We start from the raw sequence: 23,277 nt of genomic DNA on the forward strand, positions 1-23,277 counted from the left end.
CTTTTGTGTTTGTTTTGTATATTGAAATAAAAACAAAAAACAGGTGGATTCTGTGGTGGGGGTAGGGTCTATGAGTCGGTTGCTCAGCGTCTGGGGGCAGCACCTGACGCTCGAAAACGACCTTGAGAGTCACGTGTGGACTTTGTTTTGGCGGTAAAGTCGGGAGGAAAGACACAGTGACATTATTCATCACTAGGAATTGTCAGAGTTTGTTAATATCGATGGGATAAGGGTTTTTTGAGGGTTCAACTGGATAAATTGTGGGTGTTGGACTGACGAAGATGCCTGATGTGGTTATCAATGGAATTCAGGTTACGTTTCCGTTCCAACCGTACAAGGTACAGGAGGATTATATGGCTAAGGTGATCGAGTGCCTCCAGAATAAAAAACATGGAGTTCTGGAGTCACCAACAGGTAAGGGAGCAAGAATTGGGTTTGATGAAGGGATATGAAGGATTTTTGATTGAGAAATGTGAAGAATCTGAGTTGGACAATTTTCGAAAGGGATTGAATTCCCAAAAACAACTTTTTGGGATTTTTTCAGAGGAGAAAAATGAATTTCTCGTCATTTTACTTGTATCTAGTTATTTTAATTTATTTCATCTTGATTATATTATCCGACAGGGTGATACTCCCTGTAACAGTGGGGAATGTCAGGACGAGATTCTGGAGTAACAAGTGGAAGAATGACAAACGAATTATATTCTTACTTGATAATTATTAGTTTATTACACCCAAATAATCGTTATTCATTCTCTTGAAGGAGAAGTCAACATTTTTTTTACACTGAAAAAAGAAACAAAAACATAATTGTAATTTCTAGACGGAGAATTTCATTGCAAAGTGTTTTCCATTCCGATATCTTTGATAAAACAATTTAATAATTAATTGACGTCAATACTGTCAACAATGAATAATTCATATCCATTTAGTGGATAATTCTGAATTTTGATAATTCTAATAATTCTAAACTGGTAATTCTCTATTACGTCCAGATGGTCGTTTATTCACTTATGGACCTTTATTCACTTCGAGTGAGTAATTTGACTTTTTTTTTCTTTACAAAACCCAAAATTGTAATTTTAGATGAAGTATTTCATTGCAGTGTTTTCAACTCTGATATCTTTGATAAAACAATAGTTACCTGGTTTTTTCTAGTTTACAGAGAATTGCAAAGATCTTGAATCCAAAGAAAAGATTTTAAATCCACAAAAAAGTCAAAAAATTTTAGTCTCAGAAAAGCAATTTAATTTCAAAGTCTCTTCCACTTATATTCCCTCAATCAAATATAATAATTTTCCCTCCATCTCTTCACTGTTATAAGGAACTGGAAAAACATTGAGCCTGCTCTGCTCCTCCCTGAGTTGGCTCCTAGTGAAAAAAGCCCAGCTGCAGGCCCAGGCGATAATGGGAGCTGTGGAGAAGCCAGAGTTCGGTGGAAAATTCTTCGAGAATCTCGCAAATGGTCTTAACAGTTCTGCTGGAGTATCAACTGAGGTGTCAGCCCAGAATCCCAACTTCGGTTGGGCCATGCCAAAGATCATCTACGCCTCCAGAACTCACTCACAATTATCCCAGGCTATGCAGGAGTTGAAGAGAACCTCTTACAAACATGTTAAAGTTGCTGTGATTGGATCTAGGGATCAGTTGTGCATTCATCCTGAGGTCTCCAAGGAGCAAAATTCAGCCAACAAAATCCACATGTGCCAGGCCAAAGTCAAAGCCAGAACCTGTTTTTATTTCAATAACGTTGAGATCAGGTAATTGACAATGAAATTAAAAAACTTCCATAAAGTTCATTTCGCGAATTTCTCCATTAATTATCAGGTTTGGAAAAAAATGTTAGAAGAGCGTTTTTATCGTTCACGCAATTCTCTACAAAATAGATCTTATGATGAATTTTTCTAAACCCCTTCCTTCCAGGGATATTCCAGCATTTCTGTTCTCTATTTTCCAGAAAAGACGATCCAGCCTTCAAAACCGAAATTTGTGACATTGAAGATTTAGTTAAAAATGGTCAGAAGTTCAAGTGCTGTCCATACTTCCTGGCCAAGGAGCTGAAGCAGTCAGCAGACATAACTTTCATGCCCTACAATTACCTCCTAGATCCGAAGACGAGAAAATCCCAGGGGATTGATCTCCAGAACCACGTGATTCTCCTCGACGAGGCTCACAACGTCGAGAAGACGTGTGAAGAAGCAGCTTCCCTCCAGATCAGTAGTACAGACGTAGCCCTGTGCATCGATGAGATCACAAAGGTAATGAAGGACATGGCTGAGGACAAGTCTGAGGACATTGGTTTCAACCTCGAAGGCCCCGGAACGAATTTACAGAAGGATTTCACCCCTGAGGACCTGTGTGTTCTCAAGATTATGTTTCTGGCTGTGGAGAAGGCCATCGACGAGATTCCCTTGAAGATGGGGACTGAGGGGGACACATACCCTGGTGGATACGTCTTTGAACTCCTCGAGAAGGCCGATTTAACCCATGGAAAAGAGCAAATAGTCATCGAAAAACTTGATAAAATCGTTCTGTACTTGTCGACGATCAGTGCATCTCCATTTGCCAGACGTGGAAATTCGCTGCAGAAGTTCTGTGATTTTCTGAGGACAGTTTTCAGCGGCGGGGGGGCATCGAATTCGTTTAAGCACCGTGAGAGGGTCAAGCAGGCGTATAAAGTTTATGTTCAGCCTGAGGAGGCCAAGAAATCTGGGAGGAACGATGGCTGGGAGCCCAAGAAACCTGCGCAGAAGGCTGGGGGCAAGCTCATCAGCTACTGGTGCTTCAGTCCTGGCTTTGGAATGCAACAGTTACTAGAGCAGGGGGTTCATTCCATCATTTTGACTAGTGGCACGTTGTCTCCTTTGAAACCATTCATCTCGGAATTGGGTATTCCTATTGATGTGCAGCTGGAGAATCCTCATATTGTCACTGCCAAACAGGTACGCAGCTCTTGTTATTTCCAATTATCTATTTCTTGAATTATCTATATGAAATGCAGCACTTTGACCACAAAAATGATCCACATAAGTATTTTCTCACCATTTTTTAACGAATCCTTTTTAACATTTATGGATAACTCAGTTCTTTCATTTAAACATTTTGCAATCATTTTATTATTTAAATTATCTGATTTTTTATTTTCAATCGTTAGAAAACACACCTTAAATTTAAACTTGAAAGAAAATTAAGAATCCATTTTTAGGGTAATTCATGAATAATTAATAAACAATCCATTTTCCACGTTTCAGGAATTTAATTAATTCTTTCGAAATAGTAACAAATGCTTGCATATGCAAAATTTTGCTAGAGAACGATTCCACGCCAAAAAATAAGTTTTAAGTTTAACTAATTTCCAGAATATATTTGTAACCAGGAAATGTTAGAAAAAAGAGATTATCTATGATTTTTTTCAAATAGTTCCCACGTAATGAAATTCACAAATTTGCAAGGGATTGATTTCTTACAGCTCCCGCATCCCTCCCCAAAAAAATCATTACCAATGTTTTCATCAAAAACTCGCCTGACCCTTCGTCTCTAATTTGCTTTTCACTAAAAAATTCCCATGAAAATTCCTATATCTCCCTCGGCTCCCCGAAGATCCCTTAAAAAACCCTAAAAATCTCCCCAAAATAGCTCCTCATTAAATTTCCGTGATGCCCCAGGTATGCGCAGGAGTATTGAGTCAAGGGCCCGACTGCCACCCCCTGAACTCCTCCTACAACACTCGAAACGACCCAAAGTACATTTCCGCCTTGGGACGAACCCTCTACAACTTCAGCTGCCTCATCCCCCACGGTCTCCTCGTCTTCTTCCCCTCCTACCCAATGATGAAGAAGTGTCGAGACGACTGGCAGAGCTCAGGGCTCTGGTCGACAATCTCCGAGAAGAAGCCGATCTTCGTGGAGCCCCAGACAAAAGACAGTTTCAACAGCGTGATGAACGACTTCTACCAAAAGATCCAAGACCCAACGCACAATGGAGCGATTTTCCTGGCTGTCTGCAGGGGAAAGGTCTCCGAGGGCCTGGACTTTGCGAACGCCAATGGTCGAGCTGTCCTCATCACAGGCCTCCCTTTTCCACCGCTGAAGGACCCCAGAGTTGTGCTGAAGCAGAAGTACCTCGAGGAGATGAGAATGAAGAACAAGGAGGGACTCTCTGGGCAGCAGTGGTACCAGCTGGAGGCCTCCAGGGCAGTGAACCAGGCGATTGGAAGAATAATAAGACACAAGGACGACTATGGAGCGATTGTTCTGTGTGACACGAGGTTCAACAACGCCAGCTTCAAGGGACAACTGTCATCCTGGTTGAGGCCCCACATAAAGGACTTCTCGAACTTTGGAATTGTCACCAGAGAGCTCAGGAATTTCTTCAAGACTGCTGAAGCCACTCTTCCACAGCCCAAGAGCGCTCCCTCGAGGGAGTTCTCACTCCCGGCAGTTCCTGCGAGCTTCGAGTACAGCAGTAAAACACGTGGAGGGAGCTCCCTGAAGGTAGCAGAGACAGCAGCACCAGAAGAAAATTTTAATCTCGATATGTACAAGCCTGAGAAGGTGGAGAACAATTCGAGTGTCAAGAAGAAGGATTTTCCGGAGCCTCAGGGGAAGAGTGTTATCAACTTTGGGACACTGAAGGCTGTGGGGGGCTGGAGTCAATCAGAACTCGTTAAGAATTCCATTTCCTCGGAGCCAGCCTCGAAGAAACGGAAATTGAAGATTCAACCGATCGAATTCACGTTCGACGCTCAGGCATCGACGTCCAGAGACCCTCAGGAGCAGAATGGACACAATGGTTTGGAAAAGAAAAGCCCTGGGGATGAGAAGAAGGAGCTGGGCAAGATGTATCTGAAGGAGGTGAAACGGTCACTCAGTGAGGATAATTATAAGGTTTTTGCGAAGATGATTCAGGTGTACACGAAAACTGGAGATTTCGAGGGACTTTTGAAGACCCTGGAGGGATTGTTCCCTGTTGGTAGTGGATTTGAAAGGCTTTTCGAGGGATTTAGAAGCTTCTTGAAGAAGCAACACGTCTCTGCGTTTGATAGCCACGTAAGGAAATGAAATAATCACGTTGTCTTCTCTTTGTAGCTAAAAGTGCCTTAAATTATTTATTAGTGAAGAAAATGAACCACAGGTTGGAATAAACGACTAATTTTTTATAATTTCTTCTCGAGTTGTTATTCACTCATTAATTAATTACGTATTGTATAAAAATTGTATTATCTATCCCAATTCGGTTCTCTTTTCAATATTAACAGCAAATAATTAGGGGATAAAAACCATAGGACAATAAATAAAAGGGTAGAGTGAACAGAATTTGGGAAGAGGTGTTTAAAGAAGGGAACAGCGAAGATAAAAAAACACATAGTGATGATAGTGAAGAAAATGAACCACAGGTTGGAATAAAGGACTAATTTTTTATAATTTCTTCTCGAGTTGTTATTAACTCATTAATTAATTACGTATTACATGTAAATTGCATGGTTCATCACAATTCGATAATCTTTTCAATATTAATAGCAAATTATTAGTTTCTCTAGATTAATTGATTCATTGCTACGTGATTACTTCGTTAAAATGCGATACAAAAGATGTATTCGTAATAAAAAAAAATGAAAGAGCTGGGCACAGTTGATCAGTTAAATTCTGCCTGCAGCCTTTTAACTGCGTATGTTCGTGTTGAACATCGAGATACTTGTCTTTAGAGAGTGAATACTATTTGAAGACTTTCATTGATGGGAGTTAAGCATCCATTCCATCGGTGACATTGTCAGAGGAACCCAGAGTGGATTTTCTTCGAGCTATTTCAGTTTCCACGATCTCTTGGTAATAATCACCGAAGACACTGCGATTGTGGGCAACTATGATGAAAAATCTTGCAGCCACTGCTGCTAGTTCTTCCTGGAGGGACGATAATCCTGGAGGCACTTGAGTGGGCACTGCTGTTTGACTCAGAATTATTTTCTGAAGGAATTGTCGTATCCTCAAGTCTGAAAGTTAGGACGAGGATATGAATAGTTGCAAATGGATACAATTTTCTGCTACATAATCCATTATTATTCTCTCAAAAATTATTTTCAAGTGGTATGAAATGATAAATATCTGATTTATGGAAGTAATAATTTGTTGAATTGTTTTTTTACCACAATTTTTTGTTTTACTTACTAACAAGCTGACGAATTTTATGATCTTCATTGACAAGATCCATTATTTGTCCCTGAAGAATAGCTTCGACGTCTGAACTGAGCTCTGGAGCACCAATTTGACTCAAAGTAGCTTTCACATCTTCTCTGACTTGAAGTGCAATATTTGGCATAACTTCTTCCAAAGCCCTGGAAATGAAAAATTCATTGATGAAAATCCGATTTGTTTTTCGTGATTACTAATTACGAATAAAAAGGGAGTCTAATGGGACTAGCACTGACAGTAGTGAATAAAGTGGATTGAAATTGTAAATAATTTGAATAATTCAGAGCATTAGAATAATTCCAAATGTCTCAGATCATGCGTACAGTCGAATATCAATTCGAATGGCAAATTCATTGGTCAGTTTTCAATGAATATATCGAAATTTAAGAGAGCAAAAATTTTGTTGATACCATTTATTAGATTTCTTAGATTCGGAGATATTCTTCATAAACTCAGCTAAGAGTTAAGTCGACCGAAATCATTTTACCGCTTTGCTACTGAATTCGATTCGATTCATTTACTATCCGCTCACCCCCAGTAATTAATGAATTTTCTTTACCTGTTGGAGTGAACAGAGTCCAAAAGAACATTCAGATGCTCTTTAATATTTTTCTTGAAGGCTGCAACTCCCTGAACAGGCGTTCCAACGGTGTTACTGCACAGGAGGAGAGTAGAACCAATGATTGCGAGGTGATTTATCTTGTCTCTGAGCTCCAGAAGTCTTCCTTGATCCAGCATGAGTGTCTGGAAACAAAAATCAGATGAAATTGTCATTGGAAATTGTGAATTTAGGAATATAAAAAATGCCAATCTCTTTCTCCTCCAAAAACGAAAAGAAAAACATCATTGAATGAAATGAAATTATCGTCTTAATAAAAACAATATTGATTTTCAGTTTCCAATTACCTCTGCCTCAGGACTAGAATCCCAATTAAGCAAATCCAGATAAGCCTCAGCAAGAAGATAATGAGTGACTTGTTTAACTCCATTAGTATCAGTCCCAGCAGCTTTGACTTTGGTCTCATCGAGATGCTTCAACAGCCACAGCCTGGTGAACTGCAGACCATCAGTCGTCACCTTGAGAAATTCCGCAAATTTCGCTTTCTCGTACTCGATACTCGAGGCAACGATGTTCGGTCTCATCATCGAGATGGTGAAATTGGCCAGATCGAGCCTCATCAGCTGGATCGTCTCCATGATGCCTTTGAATGTCTCCACGACATCAGTGCATTCACCAAGCTCACGAATTTTCTCGTCTCGCACTGGTGCACACACTTTACTCATTATAGAGAGTACATACTGGGAGTAATTACGGAAGTCTAGGACTCCGTTCTCGGCTTGCTGCTTTATGAGATCAATGTCGAGGACTTCTCGGAGATTCTCACGGATTTTCGTGTGGTGAGGGAGCACTAGTTCTTCCAAAGACTGGAGGATAATAGGAATGAGAATTAATTTTTTTGTGATGAATTATAATAATGACTTTTTTCAATAAACTCAGTCGTTTACGTTTTTTTAATAGTCATAAACCTAGTCATTAATTTAATTTAGAGAATTTGTTAACTTCAGAAGCGATGTGCAGTCTATTTTGTAAATATTTCTGTGGCTTCATTATTTACGGTCCTTAAATGGTCGATAAATAATTAAATTTTGAAATGAAAAAGTGAAAAATTGGGAAAAACTTTTAAAAACGAAATTTGACAAAATTTTTTTTTTGAGTAGAAAGAATCCGAGTCCCAGCCTAATTTTTTAATATGTTTCGTAAAAATAGTCACTTTGAGTAAAGAAATCGAAAAATCTCCAATCGAGGTGGGGGAAGGGTGCACCACGCACAATTTTCTCCTTTTTTGGCGATTTTAAAGCATTTCCCATGACGTGAGCTAATTGGCACCATACTCAATCGAAAGAACAGAAAATTTCCGTCGGAAATACGTATTGAAAACCGGAAAAAATTGACTTGTGCTGAAACGCAAAATTGTGTCAAAAACTCACAAAACTAAAAAATTAACGTTGTGGGCGTAATCAAATTTGAAAAAAAATTGAAAGCCAAATAAGAAGCCTCAACAAAATTAAATTTTTGAAGGTCCGAAACCAAACCAATAATTGCAGAAAACACCCATTTATGGAAAAATATCAGAACTTTTGTTCCATAGAGAATTATATGGCCTACAACAATATAATAGTATCTCAACATTTTTCCCGGAACCTAATAATTCATAACAAATCTAAAGAATTATCTGCATGAAAATAAATAGAATTTCAACTGAATGTCAACACGATTTTACAGATATCCCATAAATTTCCTGTTTCATTGAAAAATCTCAAGACGTCTTGTATCTCTTCCCCTCACTTCCCAATTCCAGACATAATTCATCAAATAATCCCTGTAAAATTTTTCAATCATCTGAAAAGAAAGATATTTTCGCTGCACTTACTTCACGTATTTCTTTGAGTAGCACCAGTGCCTGAGTATACTGTGGTGGATCCTCACTCAATTGTCCAGCCAGAATATTCCAGAAAGCCTTGTGCATGACCTCCTTCACCTGCTTCTGAATGCTATTCTCCTCTGGCTCTAGTCTCTGAAGCTGAAAGTTCTTGTCAACCGCAATCTCATGGGCCAGTGCCATGTTCTTCATTCCATTAGCAGCTTGGACAATCTCCTCCAGGGACACGAACTTCGGGGGAGAAGCCCCTGCCATGAAATTCGACACCCATTGTCTAGACATATTCCAACAGCAACAACATTACTTTGCTTTATTGTGTTTCAGTGTATGAAGTAATGCTTTAGTTACTTATGGTATTGCCAGACTTATTTCTATTTTAATTTTATCTTTCCTGTTTCATGACTTATGTCATCATTCACTTCGTACACCATAATGTACAGTTAATAAACTTCAATCAATCAATCATTCAATGATTGACTTTCATTCAGAACTTTTGTAAAGCTGTTTAAAAGAGGAATTTACGCACTTTCCTGAGTTGCTGGAGGCACCAGGACTGCTTGGCGAGGGTGGCTGATGGTTCAGGGAGGGGCCAGGGTCCTCAATACTGTTCTTCTGGTCTTCCTCATTCTCCATTATGTGATTACTGCGATAAACCATTCTTTTCACAATCAGGTAAACGTGAACGCAGTAGCGAAGCGGTCAAACTGTTCAAGTCGACTTTAACTACTGGCCAGTTTTAAATGAATATCTCGAAATCTAAGGGAGATAGCAAAATTTTTGTTGCAACATTTTTCCTAGCCTTTAATTTGCTCTCCAAAAAAAGTCATTATGAAAATGTCGTCATCTCCTTTAGATTCGGAGATATTTCTCGAAAACTCAGCTCAGGGATAAGTCGACTTGAACCGTTTTACCGCTTCGCTACTGAATGGGATGAAATAAAAAAATTTCAGCTGGGAAATCAGGCGATTAAACGATCGATTGTGTTAGAGATGAAAATCGTAGTTGATGAGGAAATATAAAAAATTTTTGTTTCCCTTCACTCGTATAGAAAAATACATTTTGTTAGTGGACATTGAAAAATGTTATTTTTCAGGGACACATGAAGGGTTAACACAGATTTTCAGAGGGGATTTTCAACTGACCGATGAAGAACGAAGGGAATGAGACCTAGAATATTTCCAGGAGAGATCTTCCTACTTAACAATAGACAGCATACTGTGATTCCCCAAACCACTCCAGCACCGACCAATACTTTATCCCTAATTAAATAAGCGTTTCTTTCTTCAGATCTTGTAAAGGAAAGTTGTTTCAGATGAATGAACAATTTCGCCAGTGGATTTTGAAAATTCGCTCTATCTCACAGGCATTATTTTGCCATTGATTAGTCAATGATAATTAATGATGAGCGAATTATAAAATTTTTCAACAATCCTAATCCCAAATTTGTGAGGATTCTTCTACCACTCATTAGAAATAATCGAACGATTTCAATAAATCCCAAAAATGGAATAGACAGAAATACCATAAATTATAAAATGAATACAGAAAAAGAAGTATTGAATTATTTTATTACGAGTAACTGACGTCAAAAGACATTCTTTTATTGAAAAATTTATTCAATTGAAAAAAAATCTCGATATTTTCTGTTAAAAACCAGTCCTTTTCAACTGAATCGACCAATTCAATTGAAGTAGTGAATTTAAAATAGTGAATTTAAAAAATTCTCCTCATCTTGGCTTTTCCTTTCTTCAGCCATTGATAATTCCTGATAAAAGAATACAGATTCATCTCAATGATCAGTGATTCTAAGTGGAAATATCTATACAAAAAAAATCCCATATTTTTTTTACTCAACAACATTATGATCTCTCAATTTTTCCCCTAAACTTCGAGATTAACATATGACGTTTTTTCATTCAATTACTATTTTACAAAATTCCTCACCTAGTCGGCATTGTTTCACCACTAATTCCACACCCCCGAGCAATCCCAGTGAATCCCAAAAATGCAATAAATGCAAAAACACCAAAATAAAAAACCAGAAAGAAACAGCAACTAGAACGTTCAGAGCTGAACTGATCGGCTCTCCGCCTCGTACGCGGAAAAGAGGTCGATGTTTGTCTATAAAAAGAACACCCACGGCTCCTGCAACCACTGCAGTGTCCAACAGTTCTCAAAAAAGGGAATCACGAGAGGAAATTCACCAGTCATTGCACTTGATTCATCATCCTTGGCCTTGTCCACTTGTTTCCTGATTACCCGGCCCCGACGTCGTCCTTGGACGCCCATAAAAGCATTCAGGACTTCCTTTGTTCCCACGAACAAGTGGATCAGTCACTCTAAGAGAGCTCGAGACCACAATTACAAACCCCCAGATCCTTAAACTACACCAGAAACCTCAGAGAATAGCAATTCGACTCATTAATTTCCCCTGCAGACTCATTCGTGTATTTTGAGGACTTGTTGATTTGTTTGTAAACATCAGAGGAATTTTAAAGATCCTGGAAATGCCCAGACTTGATACTAAGATGTGGGCATATGGAGAGGATTTGCCTACCTGCTTCGTTGATTCACCACAAAATAACCGTTAAACCCTCGAACTTGTCAATTTATCTACGAAATTTCATCATGAACGGAATGAAAGTCACGTCAACTGCGTGTTTGGAGCAGATGATCTTGTTTACAATCGCTGGAGTAGTTACGGGCTCCATTGCGCTACAAAATACCCGCGAGATTTGAAGCAGCTGTTTCCCTTTCGAGGGAGTGAGCTACAAATTTTGATATTTTCGGGTTTTAATTTTCCAACTGAGCAAGGATGGCCACCAATCTTCCGATTCTCCAATATTGAAAGAATTTCCTACTTACATTGATCGAGGTTTAAATACACTAATCGAAATTAAAAAATACTAAAATAATTGATAATCTAAATTTCCAATTGATGGTGAATCAAATTTTTAATAATATGGATCTGTAAATTTTACTATTTAGTAAATAATACTAAATTTCTTATAAGGGATTTCCAATCAGGGATCTCCACCAATATTAAATTTCTGTAATATTACAAGAATTTGACTCTCACATTAATGAAGGTTTCAAATATGTTGATCTAATTTTTCAAATAATATAATATTAATAATCGAATTTTTCCGAATAATGATATATTTAAAATTTGTTAATGTGAAACTGTAAATTTACCACTAAGTGAATAATTCAAATTTCTTAAAAGGGGATTTTCGATTACACAATTAAACATCAAGCTTCCTACCTCAATTATTGATTGATAAAATAGTTAAAAATTTGAATATTTGAATTGATGATACTTGAGTACTCAAAAAATTTAAGAGTGATGTTGACTAATTTATGGCTAAAATATTTAACGGTACTTAAATATTACAAATTTGACTATCCCTGTTTCCAATTATCCAAATAATCGTCAATCTTGCTAATTAATTACTGATTAATAAATAACTCGGAATTTGAAGATTTAAATTTATGATTACGTCAATAATTAAAACTTAAGAGTGATATTAACTAATTGACGAAATTAATAATTTAACGGTAATTATAATTTATGGATATAGGTATGCCTGCAACTGAAGGCGTGCGTGTATTATCTTTCGAACGTGATCTTGGTTGTTTTTTTATTTTGGTGATCTGAAATGTTCTTCAATTGCCATTCAGTTTTACAAAGCCTTGGAGTCTTTAAAAATTATGATTGTACAATCAAAAAAATTGTTTTTCAATAATAATATTGAGAAATGAACACAATAGGGAGGAAATTGCAAATTAATAATTTACAGTACCTAATGGCTGTTCAGTCATTTGTCTCAGTAGCAAATGCCTGTCAGATCGTTAGTTGCCCTTATAAATTATCCATTTACAATTTCCTCTCTGTCGGACTTATTTTCTAATCTTTATTAAAAATGCTCTTTGAAAATGTTCACTTTTTAAAATATTTTTTTTGTCCAATCGTAATTTTAGGGACATCTATGTGATCTAACATCCAATAGAAATTGTGATATATTTTAGATTATGTCGATGGAAAATCAATCGAGATAGCGTTCGAAAGATAATCCATCCGGGCCCGAACTTCGAAATTATACTTGCCGACTTTTCGTGAGGATAGAACTACTTTAAATGAAACAGTCTGAAATCAGCAACTTTTGTTCTCGGAGGAAACAAACAAATTCTCGTGTTTTTTTATTACTTTCAGTGTGGAGGAAGATTGAGTTGAGCTTTGCTGATCTTGTTGAGGGGAATGTGAAGAAATATGCTGAGAACTGCTACATTCTTGGGGAAGACTGGAGTCTTGAGGACTGGAGAAGGATTTTCAGGTCTCTTGAGATTATAAATTCAGTATTTCTCTTTCACCATTCACAGAGGATTGCATAGATAATTTTTTATTGAGTGATGGGTTACACAGATTTTTGTTGTTAGATATTGGTTTGTTTTCGTAATAAGCGATTTGCAAAAACGCGAAAATTTCATAGAAAAACACGCATGAAAAAATTCAATAGAAAACCGGACGAATTCGCTAGAAAATTCTAATGGAATTCTATAGGATTTCTATTGGAATTCTATTGAAAAATTCTATTTATTTTTTGCGCTGATTGTATTGGGTATTTGATAAGAAAAAGTCAATAGATTTCGAATTTTTCTGTTGAAATTTTTTCTATTAAAATTATTGGGCACAAATTTTCCAAGTTTTCTTCCGCTGGATTTTCTTTTGTTTTGCATTACAGAATCCGAGTGGAAAAAGCTTTGTAAATTAGAGTCCAAGCATTCTTAGAGAAAAAATCTCAAGAGAAATTCAAACAGAAATTCGAAATCTATTGACTTCTTCTTATCGAATATCCAATAGAATCAGTGCAAAAAACAAATTGAATTTTTTAATAGAATTTCAGTAGAAAACATAGAAAAACCCCATAGAATTCCTACAGAATTCCAACAGAATTTTTCTAGCGAATTCGCTAGGTTTCTATTGAATTTTTTCATGCGTGAATCCCCCCTTAAATATCTTCCCAGAATCATTTATTTCTGAGATATATCACAAATAAAATGTAAAAATATTGAAAAAAATGGGAATTGACTCTGATGGATAAACGAATAATTGGAGAATTGTTTTTTCAAGGAATTTATGTCAATTGGGCGAGGAAATTGAAGGCCATAAGAGACCGAAGTACTGTGGACTGTTGCGACCCGGTGACGATTCCGATTTGCGAGATGCCTAGGGAGAGATGCATGATGGATCTGCTGCCAGTGCCTTGTGAACCCTGGCAGGAGGTATACGACGAGGAGAACAAGAAGGATACTAAAGTCTTGTTGTATTCCACTGGATTCTTCCTCTTCACTTTGCTCTGTGTTCGTTTTCAAATTGTTTTTAAATTATTTCGTTAATCAGGGAAGCGTTATCGACCTTACTCTCAACATCATCATTTCATTAATTCGTGGGAATTTATTTTCAGATGAAGCAGGTGGGTCCGGTCAGAGGATATCCGGAAATCGGATGGACTTCTGGATAAATGCGAATAAATGATTTGTTGTACTTTATGTTTTGTGATTTATCTTAGAATAAAATCATTGTAAAATCGAAGAATACACCTACTAAAAATTAAATATTGAATTATGTCACCACACCTATTAAGTTGATTCATACGAACAGAATAGAACAAATACATTTTTCAGAGAAAAAACAATTGTAGGAGAAAATGTTTGGAGATGTGAATTTTTTTAATTCTTTCAAATGGAAAATAATTTTTCATTAATCATTAATGAAAATATAAATCTCGAAGCATTAGTTTTCTAGTGTTGTAAATTCAGTAAATTGTAAATTGACAAAAATTACGAATCCGAATCTAATCAAGTATTCCGCAAATTCTTTGCAGTTTTTAATAATTTTTAAATTTACCAAAAGGATGGAGCAACTTTAGTATTGAAATTGTTCACCATTTCTGTCAAAATTTCCCATTGAAATAATTACATATCCTCCAATAATCTCTCAGAAATGAAATCCACAATTGTTATGGTTTATTTTGATTATTTTTCATTTATTCAATTCTTCTTCTTCTGAATTTATCAAACGCTGGTAGAGAAGAAATTCCACCAAACTTCATTTTTTCTACTTCTCTGGGGACTGGTGACCTCTACCCAGTGTCCGACAGGTTATGTGCATGTGTTGCCCAGTGTTGTGCTCCAAAACGTCGAAATTACTCCAAAAAATTCAGAAACACAAATAGAAAGCCTGCGATAAGTGAAACTTTGCATTTAGTTCACAACTCGAATTTTTGGATTAAAGACTCGAACGATGGCTGTGCTGCACAGGGCACTTTTCACCTGGTTCAATCTCCTCATCTTCCTGATCCTCCTGGTGCTGAGGCTGGACCAGAGGATCCAGTGGAACTGGTTTATCGTCTTCATCCCAATGTGGCTTTATGATAACATTTTACTGACGTATGTTGTGTTCAACATGATATCCCACTGCAAGAACGGGCATGACAGGATCAACACCCTTCGTCGAAAGGTATTTAGATATCAAATTGATAATTAGACTAATTGATAATTAGTCTCACCAGCTCATTCACTAGGAGAGAGTGGGGCAAAATGAAACAGTTGAAAAACGACAATTTGTCACAATTCAAGCAAAAAAAAATTTTGTTCATTAAATATTTTTTTAAATTAAATTTTATTCTTCGGAGTAATGATGAGAATAATAATTTTCCATTCATTGGAATGGGAAATTATTGAGAAGTTTTGACCGAGGAGGATCTTCTCAATGGATTAATTGAAAAGAAAATGAAACAACAAGATACAAAGTCCAGAGCAAGGCCCAGGGGGAGACCGAGATGAGGAAAAAGGAAAATGTGATGCGGATTTTCAATCGAATGAAAATAGAAAAGTGTAATCGGAATAGAAAATTATTAATCTCGCATAATTAATAATCGCATAAAATTTTTAGTCTCCAATTTTTAATTTTTGTCATTGATTATATTGAATCTATCGAAAGACAAAGATAGAAATCGAATTTATGGGTATTCTTTCGTTATTCGAAAAGATATATCGATTTTAAAACTTTCCGGAGGCATTGAAAAATTATTTTTTTTATTTCTTCTCGTCCACGTTATTCTGCACTTTTTTCATTTCTTCTCGTTAAAATGAGATCATTACACTTGGAAATAGTATTACTATATATTGCGTTATCAACAGTAAGAGGAAGTGAAAAATTCAAAATATGTAAAAGAAAGAATAAGAATAGATAAAATTGAATTAATCTAATTGTGAGGTCGGAAATGAAAAAAAAAATATATATATATATAAATAAATCTAGTAATAAAACAAGTTAATCAACAAAAGTTGATAAAAATTTTTTTTTGGCTGTTTCATTTTGCCCCACTCTTCCACTCTTCTATCGGTAAACGCATAATGGCCTAATGAAGCAGTCGTTTAATTAATATATTTTTGAGCAGTTGAATTTTCAAGAAATCATTTTTCACCGAACATTTATGGTTGTATTATTGCAGGGATGGTACGTCCTGGCAGTTCTCCTAAAATTCAGCGCTCAAATTCTCGTCTGCCTGAAACTAGAAACCCCCCAGTGGAATTTACCAGCTAAAGCAGTCCTGGCTCCTGTCTGGCTGCTCCTCCCAGCCCTCGCTGTTGACGTTTTTATCCATTTAATTCAACACTCGAGATACTGACTAACGCTCAGAGACATAAACATCCTGCGTCACCATTGTCATTGAAAGACAATTAAAAGTAAACTCACTTGAACTTTATATTCACCTCAAAACGATAATAATTAAGAGTTTACTTGTCTCGGATCCGGAGGGAGCTCTCCAGTTTATCCCAAGTGATTAAAAAAACAACCAGTGAAGACAAAAAAATCGTGATCTATTCGAAGAGTTCCGAAAATTGAAAAAGGACTTTTATAAACTGACTCGTGGAAGACTTTTTAGTGCAATCGTAAAACCAGAACTCTGAATAGCCTAATGGAAACCACGTTTCGTCGATCAAAACGGGAGGAAGTAACGACAAACGTGAATATCAAACAGTAAACAAATATCGAATGCGTCATTCGAGCTTTGATTCACGTGGGAACATCTAATTTTACGCGTCTCACGAGACTAGCCCTTGGACACTCTCCAAATAATTAAGTAAATGGATCACCAAAATTTCCCAAAATCATTTCATTAATATCCAATGGTCCTAACAAATATATTTTTTCTGTTTACCAAAAAAAAAACTTGAGTAAAAAGTAACTTAAAAGAGCGGCAGAAATGCAAGTAAAATCCCAGTGGCTGAACGCACGCATGAACATTCACATAAACAAAAATGACTGAAACATCATAATAATTGACAAATAATTATTGAGGGAAATGAAACCATCAGGTAAACATGAAAAACGTTGAGTTCGAAACGGTTGAAGAAACGTTGGAAGCCTCCAAGGAAATAAAACAATACTTCCATTCGGAAGCAAAAGGAGAAGCAAGATTAATAATGAACGGCCAGAAATTTCCCAAAACTATCTCATTAACGTTTCATCCTTTAAACAATATATTTTTTGTCTAACAAAAAAATCCTGAAAAGAACAGTAGAAGTGTAAGTAAAATTTGAGCGTTTTGACTCCCGCATTAAAACTCAAATGAATGACAAATAATTAAAACATTATAATATTTAAAAAATGAATACCGAGAAAAATTGAATCATTAGTTATGAAAAATGTTGAGTTCGGACGGAAACCTTGGCAATTCCCCACCAAACTAAAAGAGAGAGAAGCAAAAATAAATTATGATCTGAAGTTTTCAAAAATTATTTCTTCAATATTCCATCCCTGAAGTAAAAACTTCAAATAAACAATAAATAATTAAAACATGATCGTAATGAAGAAATAAATATCGAGGCAAATTGAATTATGACTAAAAAAAAATGTTGAGTTCGAAATGGTCGAAAAAACATTGAAAGCCGTCAATTAGGGAAAAAAAGAAGAAATATAAATAACGGATAATAATCAGAAACTTTCCAAAACCATCTCATTACCATTCCATTCCATTAAAAGTATTTTCCCCTATCTACAAAGAAAACCTGAAGTAAAAACTTAAAATAAACGATAAATAATTAAAATACGATCATCATGAAGAAGTATATATCGAGCTAAATTGAAAGATGACTTGAAAATGGTTGAGGAGGTAGTCACCACCCATATGGATTACATCTGAAGAAGAAACCTTGGCACCACCCCAACAAATTAATAGAAAGAGAAGAAGAATAAATAATGCGATCCTCGCGACAGCGGCAACTTTTTACGTAATGCATTCATAAACATTGCATTGTAGTTGAACACGTGTTCTCGTCAGTGTGCAGCTGTTGATCCCAATAATCCATCAAATGGAATACCAAATGGAGGATAAGAAAAGCCAATGACAACGGAAAAAGATGTAAGTCACTGATGAAGAAAGAATATACGTGCGAAATACTTCTTACGCAATGAGAGGTCTGTCTTTGGGGGATAGTAATGGAATGACTGAGGAGTCAGTCTGCCTCTGTGACTCGTTTCAACCACAAGACAGTTCGTCTAACGTGAGGGACTGCACGGCATTAGGGAGACTATTTATAATTTAAGTCCAAGGGTGAATTGAACGGAAAATGTTTGCCATTATAAATAGATTGTGAATAAAGAATAGGACGTGTTTGAGTTTTGAATACGTCGAGGTGATTAATTAGCTTCGGTTCTCCGAATGTTAAAGACTCTCATGGGAAATCCTTTGGAGATATTTTGACTGGTGCAAATTCTGAGTGAAAGTGGAACTTGAAGAGATCATTTGGTTGCTTGAAATGCCTCAATTGTCATGATGCAATGATTCTCTGAGGAGCAAAACGTGTTGCGAAGAGTTGAGTTTATGATGGGGGTTTAGAGTTTAACTGGAAGAATTGATACAAGTCTTTATCAAACTTGAAGATCAGTGTGGAAGTTGTTGTTGTGCAGCCGAGCGTGGAAGGAGGACTGTCTCTGTTTCACTTGGGGAATTGTTCGAGTTTTCGTTCTATTTCGATTGTTCACTTTTTACCGAAAGGCGTTACTTCAGACGAAAGCTGTAAGTTTGTTTGAAAAAGTTTTTATTACCCGAAATTAATAATTTGCAGAATCACGAGATATTTTTTTCTAATCGAAGTGCAATTCATTGGGTAGATTTAATTTGCTGTTTTTTGCATGAATGGTATCATTGAAAATTCATTAATGATCAGAAAGAATATCATGACTAATTAAGAAATGCATTATAATGAGTTCTTCAATTCAATCGTATAATATATATCATCGACAGAATTTTTATTGGTGAATTTTCCCATCGAAATTTTAAGGGTTTTTATAACACTGCAGGTCAATAAATCAAGAAGTTTTTTAATAAACAAAAAAGAAATTTTGTTTATTAGTCGAGATGAATAAGTCGCGAGATCACGAGACATTATTCGTGAATTTGAATTTAATTGATCGGGTGGATTAAATTATTATTTATTTTCTTTCTTTCTCTGTTCGATCTTCAAAGATCTGTTATTAATCGAGAAGGATATGTTGAATAACTATAAATCCAGTTGAATTTTAAGTAATTCAGTTGGCAGACAACAGATCTATTCCTATAATTTCTGAACTCAGAGAGTTTTCGTAGAAACAAATCATATTAGTAACTAATAAATCCACTATAAAGAGTTCTTGAAAACTCTCCAGATTGCTCATTTTTCATTTAATTTATTTCAATTCTTCCTCCACCATCGATAAAACTTTTATTGATGAATTTTTCTATCCATATTCTAAGAGTTAATATAAAACTGCAATCCAAAACAATGAGAAATAAATCGTAAAGTTGTTGAATAAAAAAAATCGCGTAAATATCAATTCCCATTTTCCCGCCAATTTCCATTTTTCCCCGAAATGTAATTCATCACTTATTTGCTACACCACTCTCCTCGTCGGCTGACACAGGGGACACGATTCTTATCGCCCCTGTCGAACGTACGCAAGTAAAATCTAAAGGACTTGGCAGTCACTTTGCAAATGTATATCTCTTCGCAACTCAATAGAATCAGAATTAATTATTTCCACTTGACAATTCCATAAATCCTCGAGTGAAACAAGTTCAACTCTGATTACATATCATTTACTTCCAAGGGTTATAATTACTCAGCAAATGGTTGATGAATGTGTGAAGAATGTCTCGATGATTAAATCACCGTATTAAAACATCATTTGTGTGTAATTAGAATCAGAGAGGAAATGATCTTTCAAGGTTTTAAAAATATCTGAATGCAGATTTTACAACAGCCTTTGTCAGGAATCCGTTAATCTTTATCATCTCTCGTTTTATTTACAGATAATGAGGCGAATGTCGATACCAGTATTTGTGTTACTGTTTATCGGGCGTACTTGCATGGCCGAGGGTAATGTTGTCGTCAAGGAGGTACAGGCCGGGCATTTGGCTGAATTACCTTGCCTGAGTAGTGATGATTATCATCGCTTCATGTTCTGGCAGCTCACCGATGACCACAAAATCGTTGGCCCTGGAAATCCACTCGATGTGGAGAAATATAACTATGAAGTTCTAACGGGAAAACTTCTTATCAGGGTAATCACTATTCCTTCAACTAATCTGACGTTTAGTCACTCGGTTTGCCGTGAGAATGAATGAATAAATAACGCGATTATTCAGATAAGGTACAAATATTTGCGTGATAATTGGAACAGTGATGAAGGAAATTATTCTTTTCCTGCTTTGATGGGTTTGTTGCTTTTTCATTTATTCACGACTAGCTGCGTGGCTCGACTTCGTTGGGGCGGGATAAGAGAAAATTGAATACCAGGATTTTTGGGAATTCCTGCAATAAAAAAAAACATTTCAATGTTTTCGACTTTTCGAGAACACCTGAGAATTTTCGCAATTTTTTTGGAAAACCCTCGATGTTTCTTCACTGCTCGGGTATTGTAGAAAAATCGAAAACATTGAGATTTTTTTTAAAATTGAAATTGGCGAAGCCGGGCCACACAGCTAGTCAATCAGAATTTGAAATTAAATTGCTCCATTGGAACAAAAATAAATTTTTTAGAAAACCCGAGAATTCCTTCGAATTATCTGGAAAATTCAAGAACTCTTTCGAATTTTCTGTCAAACCAAAGAATTTTCTGGAATTTTCTGTGAAACTGAAAATTTTCTCAAATTTTTTCGAAAACCGGAAAATTTCCTGGAATTTTCCCCGAAGCTTTAGAATTTTCTAGAAGTTTCTACGGTGCATCCTAAACTATGCATTGTAGCGCAATAACTTATAGCCTAAAGCCGATTGGGGACCCTAAACTATGTAATAGTAAAAAGCAGGTATAGTAATAGTAAATAGTAGGTCTCTTAGAAAGTTTGAAAAAATGCGTGCGTTTTCTAAAAAAATCTGAGAAAATTTTTGGATCTTATTCTGCTAACGTTGCATACCAGGATTTTCTCGAAAATAATGTAATAGTGAAAAAAAAAATCCACTAGTCGCATAGTGCAGTATGCAACATAGAAACTACTGAAAAATTATAGAATTTCCTAGAGAATTCTACAACTTTCTGAAAAAAATCTCGAACATTCTCGCGTTTTAAAAGAAATTCTTGAATTTTCTATAAATTTCAAGAATATTTTTGAGTTTTCTAAGAATATTTTTCGGAGAATTTCAAATTTGAGAAAAAATGAAATTCATAGGAAAGAAATTCCCCGAGCAACACCGACGGCAGTTGGTATGAGAATAATTTCCTTTATCATTGTTTCAATCATTGGGTTCGTTGTAAACGATTGAAGTGTCAATAGACCAATAAGAAAAAAAGACTAAATTGGTTTAATGATTTATGTCACTGAGGATTTATTACGCGAGGAATTCTGACATCTTCATCAGTTAATTACGAGCAATTTCATCTTCTCGTAAAAATTCAGTTTACTTGGGTGTAATTCATTAACTCCAAGGACATAAGAATATCTCATATCTCTTGAAAGACTTGCATGCATATGAATGAATTTTTTGCAAAATGCAATTGACAGTTGAATGAAACATTCTTATTGTTTAATTTTTACTAGGGTGTGTCCAGCAAAGAGGCCGGCTTCTACAAATGCGTTTCGAGAGGAGTGAACGATCATTCAGCGATAAATATTCACACTGTGGAGCTCGTTGTGACGCGAGACTGGGAGGATGTATGGGAGAACGACTACGAGGTAATTAATTTTCGGGGTTATTTCAATAGGATGATAATGACATTTTTTTTGACAGACTAATTTACTTCGTGGAATGGCTGCGGTTATGGTGGTTGTCGTGGGAATTGCGGTCGTGCTATTGATCATTACTATGAAGAGGAAACGAAATGCCAGGTTCTTTGGTGAGAATTAATCAGTTCGTGATACAATAGAATCTGTGATAAGTTATGTAAAAATAGTTCAATGGTATTTTTTAAATTGTGTGTGAAGGTTTTTTATCTCTAAATGTAACTACGAGAGGTCACTCATACTAGAACAACCATTGATCGTTACTATCAAGAGAAAACAAAATACCAGGTTCTTTGGTGAGAACTAATCAGTTTGTGATACGATAGAGTCTGCGATAATTTATAGAAAAAGGGTCAATGGTATTTTTTACGTTGTTCATGAAGAACTTTATCTCTGAATGTAACTAGAAGAGGTCACTCATGATAGACCAACTATTGATTGTTACTATCAAGAGAAAAGGAAATGCCCGGTTCTTTGATTCGAAATAATCAGTTTGTGATACGATAGAATCTGCGATAATTTATAGAAAATGGGTCAATGTTACTCTTTAAGTTGTTCTTGAGGAATTTTTATCTCCGAATGTAACTATGAGAGGTCACTAATGATAACAATAACTTTTCATAGCTTTAACTGTTCACGTAAAACGTGGGGATTCGCTCCAATTACTCGACTAGATTGAGAGTGAGCAGCTCCAGGAGAGAATCTTGACAGATTTTCATAGCTGGAGAATCTTTCTACAAAAAAATGTCTACATGTCCATTACAATTAATAATTCCCTCACTAATTCCATAATTAACCAAAATCGGGAATTGACTCTTTTGTTATTTTCTTTAACTCATTGTTTAATGGATTTTTCCTTCTATTTCAGATTTGGAAGAGTCGAGGGAAGGTTCTCCAGCCAGATACCGAGAAAACCAGCCGCAGGCTCCAGCGGGTCCCTCACGAGTGGAATCTGGGGGAATCGACAACGCAGGATTGGACGTGGACTTCCCAAAGGTTTTTAAACAGCTGCAGAAAGAGGACACATTGCCCTGATCACCCAAATCCCTCAAAAATGGTTTTAAAATCCCCCGCAAAAAAATCATCCAAACTCCAATTCGAAAAAGTGTTTTCACTCCTAACATGAATCTTCAAAAAATATTCGCTCAAACCCCATGAGGAGTATTTCTGCTACAAATTACAAATTTTCTAAACCGAAAAATCCACCGAAGAACTCGAATTTCATCGACAAATCTGTAAATTACTTGAACCAATTTACAACTTAGAATTACTGAATAAGAAACTTGTAAATATAGCTCTTAAAAATTAACCGAATAATTAATGAATAAAAAAAACTATTTCAACATATTTACACAAGTTCCACGACCTGTGAATTACTTC

At 36.0% G+C, this 23,277-nt stretch overlaps 5 protein-coding genes across 7 annotated transcripts; 4 read left to right on the forward strand and 1 right to left on the reverse strand.

Moving 5' to 3' along the window:
• The first annotated feature begins 136 nt into the window (after positions 1-136).
• LOC107047808 (regulator of telomere elongation helicase 1 homolog) lies at positions 137-5,404 on the forward strand. Its single transcript, XM_015270648.2, has 4 exons — positions 137-414; positions 1,325-1,760; positions 1,958-2,942; positions 3,666-5,404. The coding sequence occupies exons 1-4, from the start codon at positions 282-284 to the stop codon at positions 5,058-5,060; spliced, it is 2,949 nt and encodes a 982-aa protein (XP_015126134.1). The 5' UTR covers positions 137-281; the 3' UTR covers positions 5,061-5,404.
• Positions 5,403-11,326, reverse strand: LOC107047809 (T-complex protein 11-like protein 1). 2 transcript variants are annotated; one of them, XM_015270650.1, is made up of 7 exons: positions 11,187-11,326; positions 9,156-9,272; positions 8,621-8,903; positions 7,095-7,613; positions 6,748-6,932; positions 6,165-6,331; positions 5,403-5,989 (listed from the first exon to the last, which is right to left on the reverse strand). In XM_015270650.1, exons 2-7 carry the CDS (start codon positions 9,260-9,262, stop codon positions 5,742-5,744), a joined length of 1,509 nt encoding a protein of 502 aa, XP_015126136.1. In that variant the 5' UTR covers positions 9,263-9,272; positions 11,187-11,326; the 3' UTR covers positions 5,403-5,741. The 2 variants fall into 2 exon arrangements, with proteins under 2 accessions (XP_015126136.1, XP_015126135.1); XM_015270649.1 differs by lacking the exon at positions 11,187-11,326 and adding an exon at positions 10,574-10,662.
• A 1,347-nt stretch (positions 11,327-12,673) lies between these two features.
• LOC107047811 lies at positions 12,674-14,221 on the forward strand. The gene is made up of 4 exons (XM_015270653.2): positions 12,674-12,745; positions 12,843-12,963; positions 13,761-13,990; positions 14,095-14,221. The coding sequence occupies exons 2-4, from the start codon at positions 12,900-12,902 to the stop codon at positions 14,149-14,151; spliced, it is 351 nt and encodes a 116-aa protein (XP_015126139.1). The 5' UTR covers positions 12,674-12,745; positions 12,843-12,899; the 3' UTR covers positions 14,152-14,221.
• Positions 14,222-14,790: 569 nt separating this feature from the next.
• LOC107047810 (transmembrane protein 60) lies at positions 14,791-17,534 on the forward strand. The gene is made up of 2 exons (XM_015270651.2): positions 14,791-15,149; positions 16,147-17,534. Exons 1-2 carry the CDS (start codon positions 14,934-14,936, stop codon positions 16,321-16,323), a joined length of 393 nt encoding a protein of 130 aa, XP_015126137.1. The 5' UTR covers positions 14,791-14,933; the 3' UTR covers positions 16,324-17,534.
• Positions 17,535-17,583: 49 nt separating this feature from the next.
• On the forward strand, positions 17,584-23,248 carry LOC107047813. 2 transcript variants are annotated; one of them, XM_015270655.2, is made up of 5 exons: positions 17,584-18,060; positions 19,990-20,241; positions 21,715-21,849; positions 21,905-22,010; positions 22,766-23,248. In XM_015270655.2, exons 1-5 carry the CDS (start codon positions 18,043-18,045, stop codon positions 22,930-22,932), a joined length of 678 nt encoding a protein of 225 aa, XP_015126141.1. In that variant the 5' UTR covers positions 17,584-18,042; the 3' UTR covers positions 22,933-23,248. The 2 variants fall into 2 exon arrangements, with proteins under 2 accessions (XP_015126141.1, XP_015126142.1); XM_015270656.2 differs by lacking the exon at positions 17,584-18,060 and adding an exon at positions 18,085-18,717.
• Positions 23,249-23,277: the final 29 nt, after the last annotated feature.

The sequence above is a fragment of the Diachasma alloeum genome, unplaced genomic scaffold, assembly GCF_001412515.2.
Source record: "Diachasma alloeum isolate Michigan unplaced genomic scaffold, Dall2.0 Dall_scaffold_78908, whole genome shotgun sequence".
Lineage (NCBI taxonomy): Eukaryota > Metazoa > Arthropoda > Insecta > Hymenoptera > Braconidae > Diachasma > Diachasma alloeum.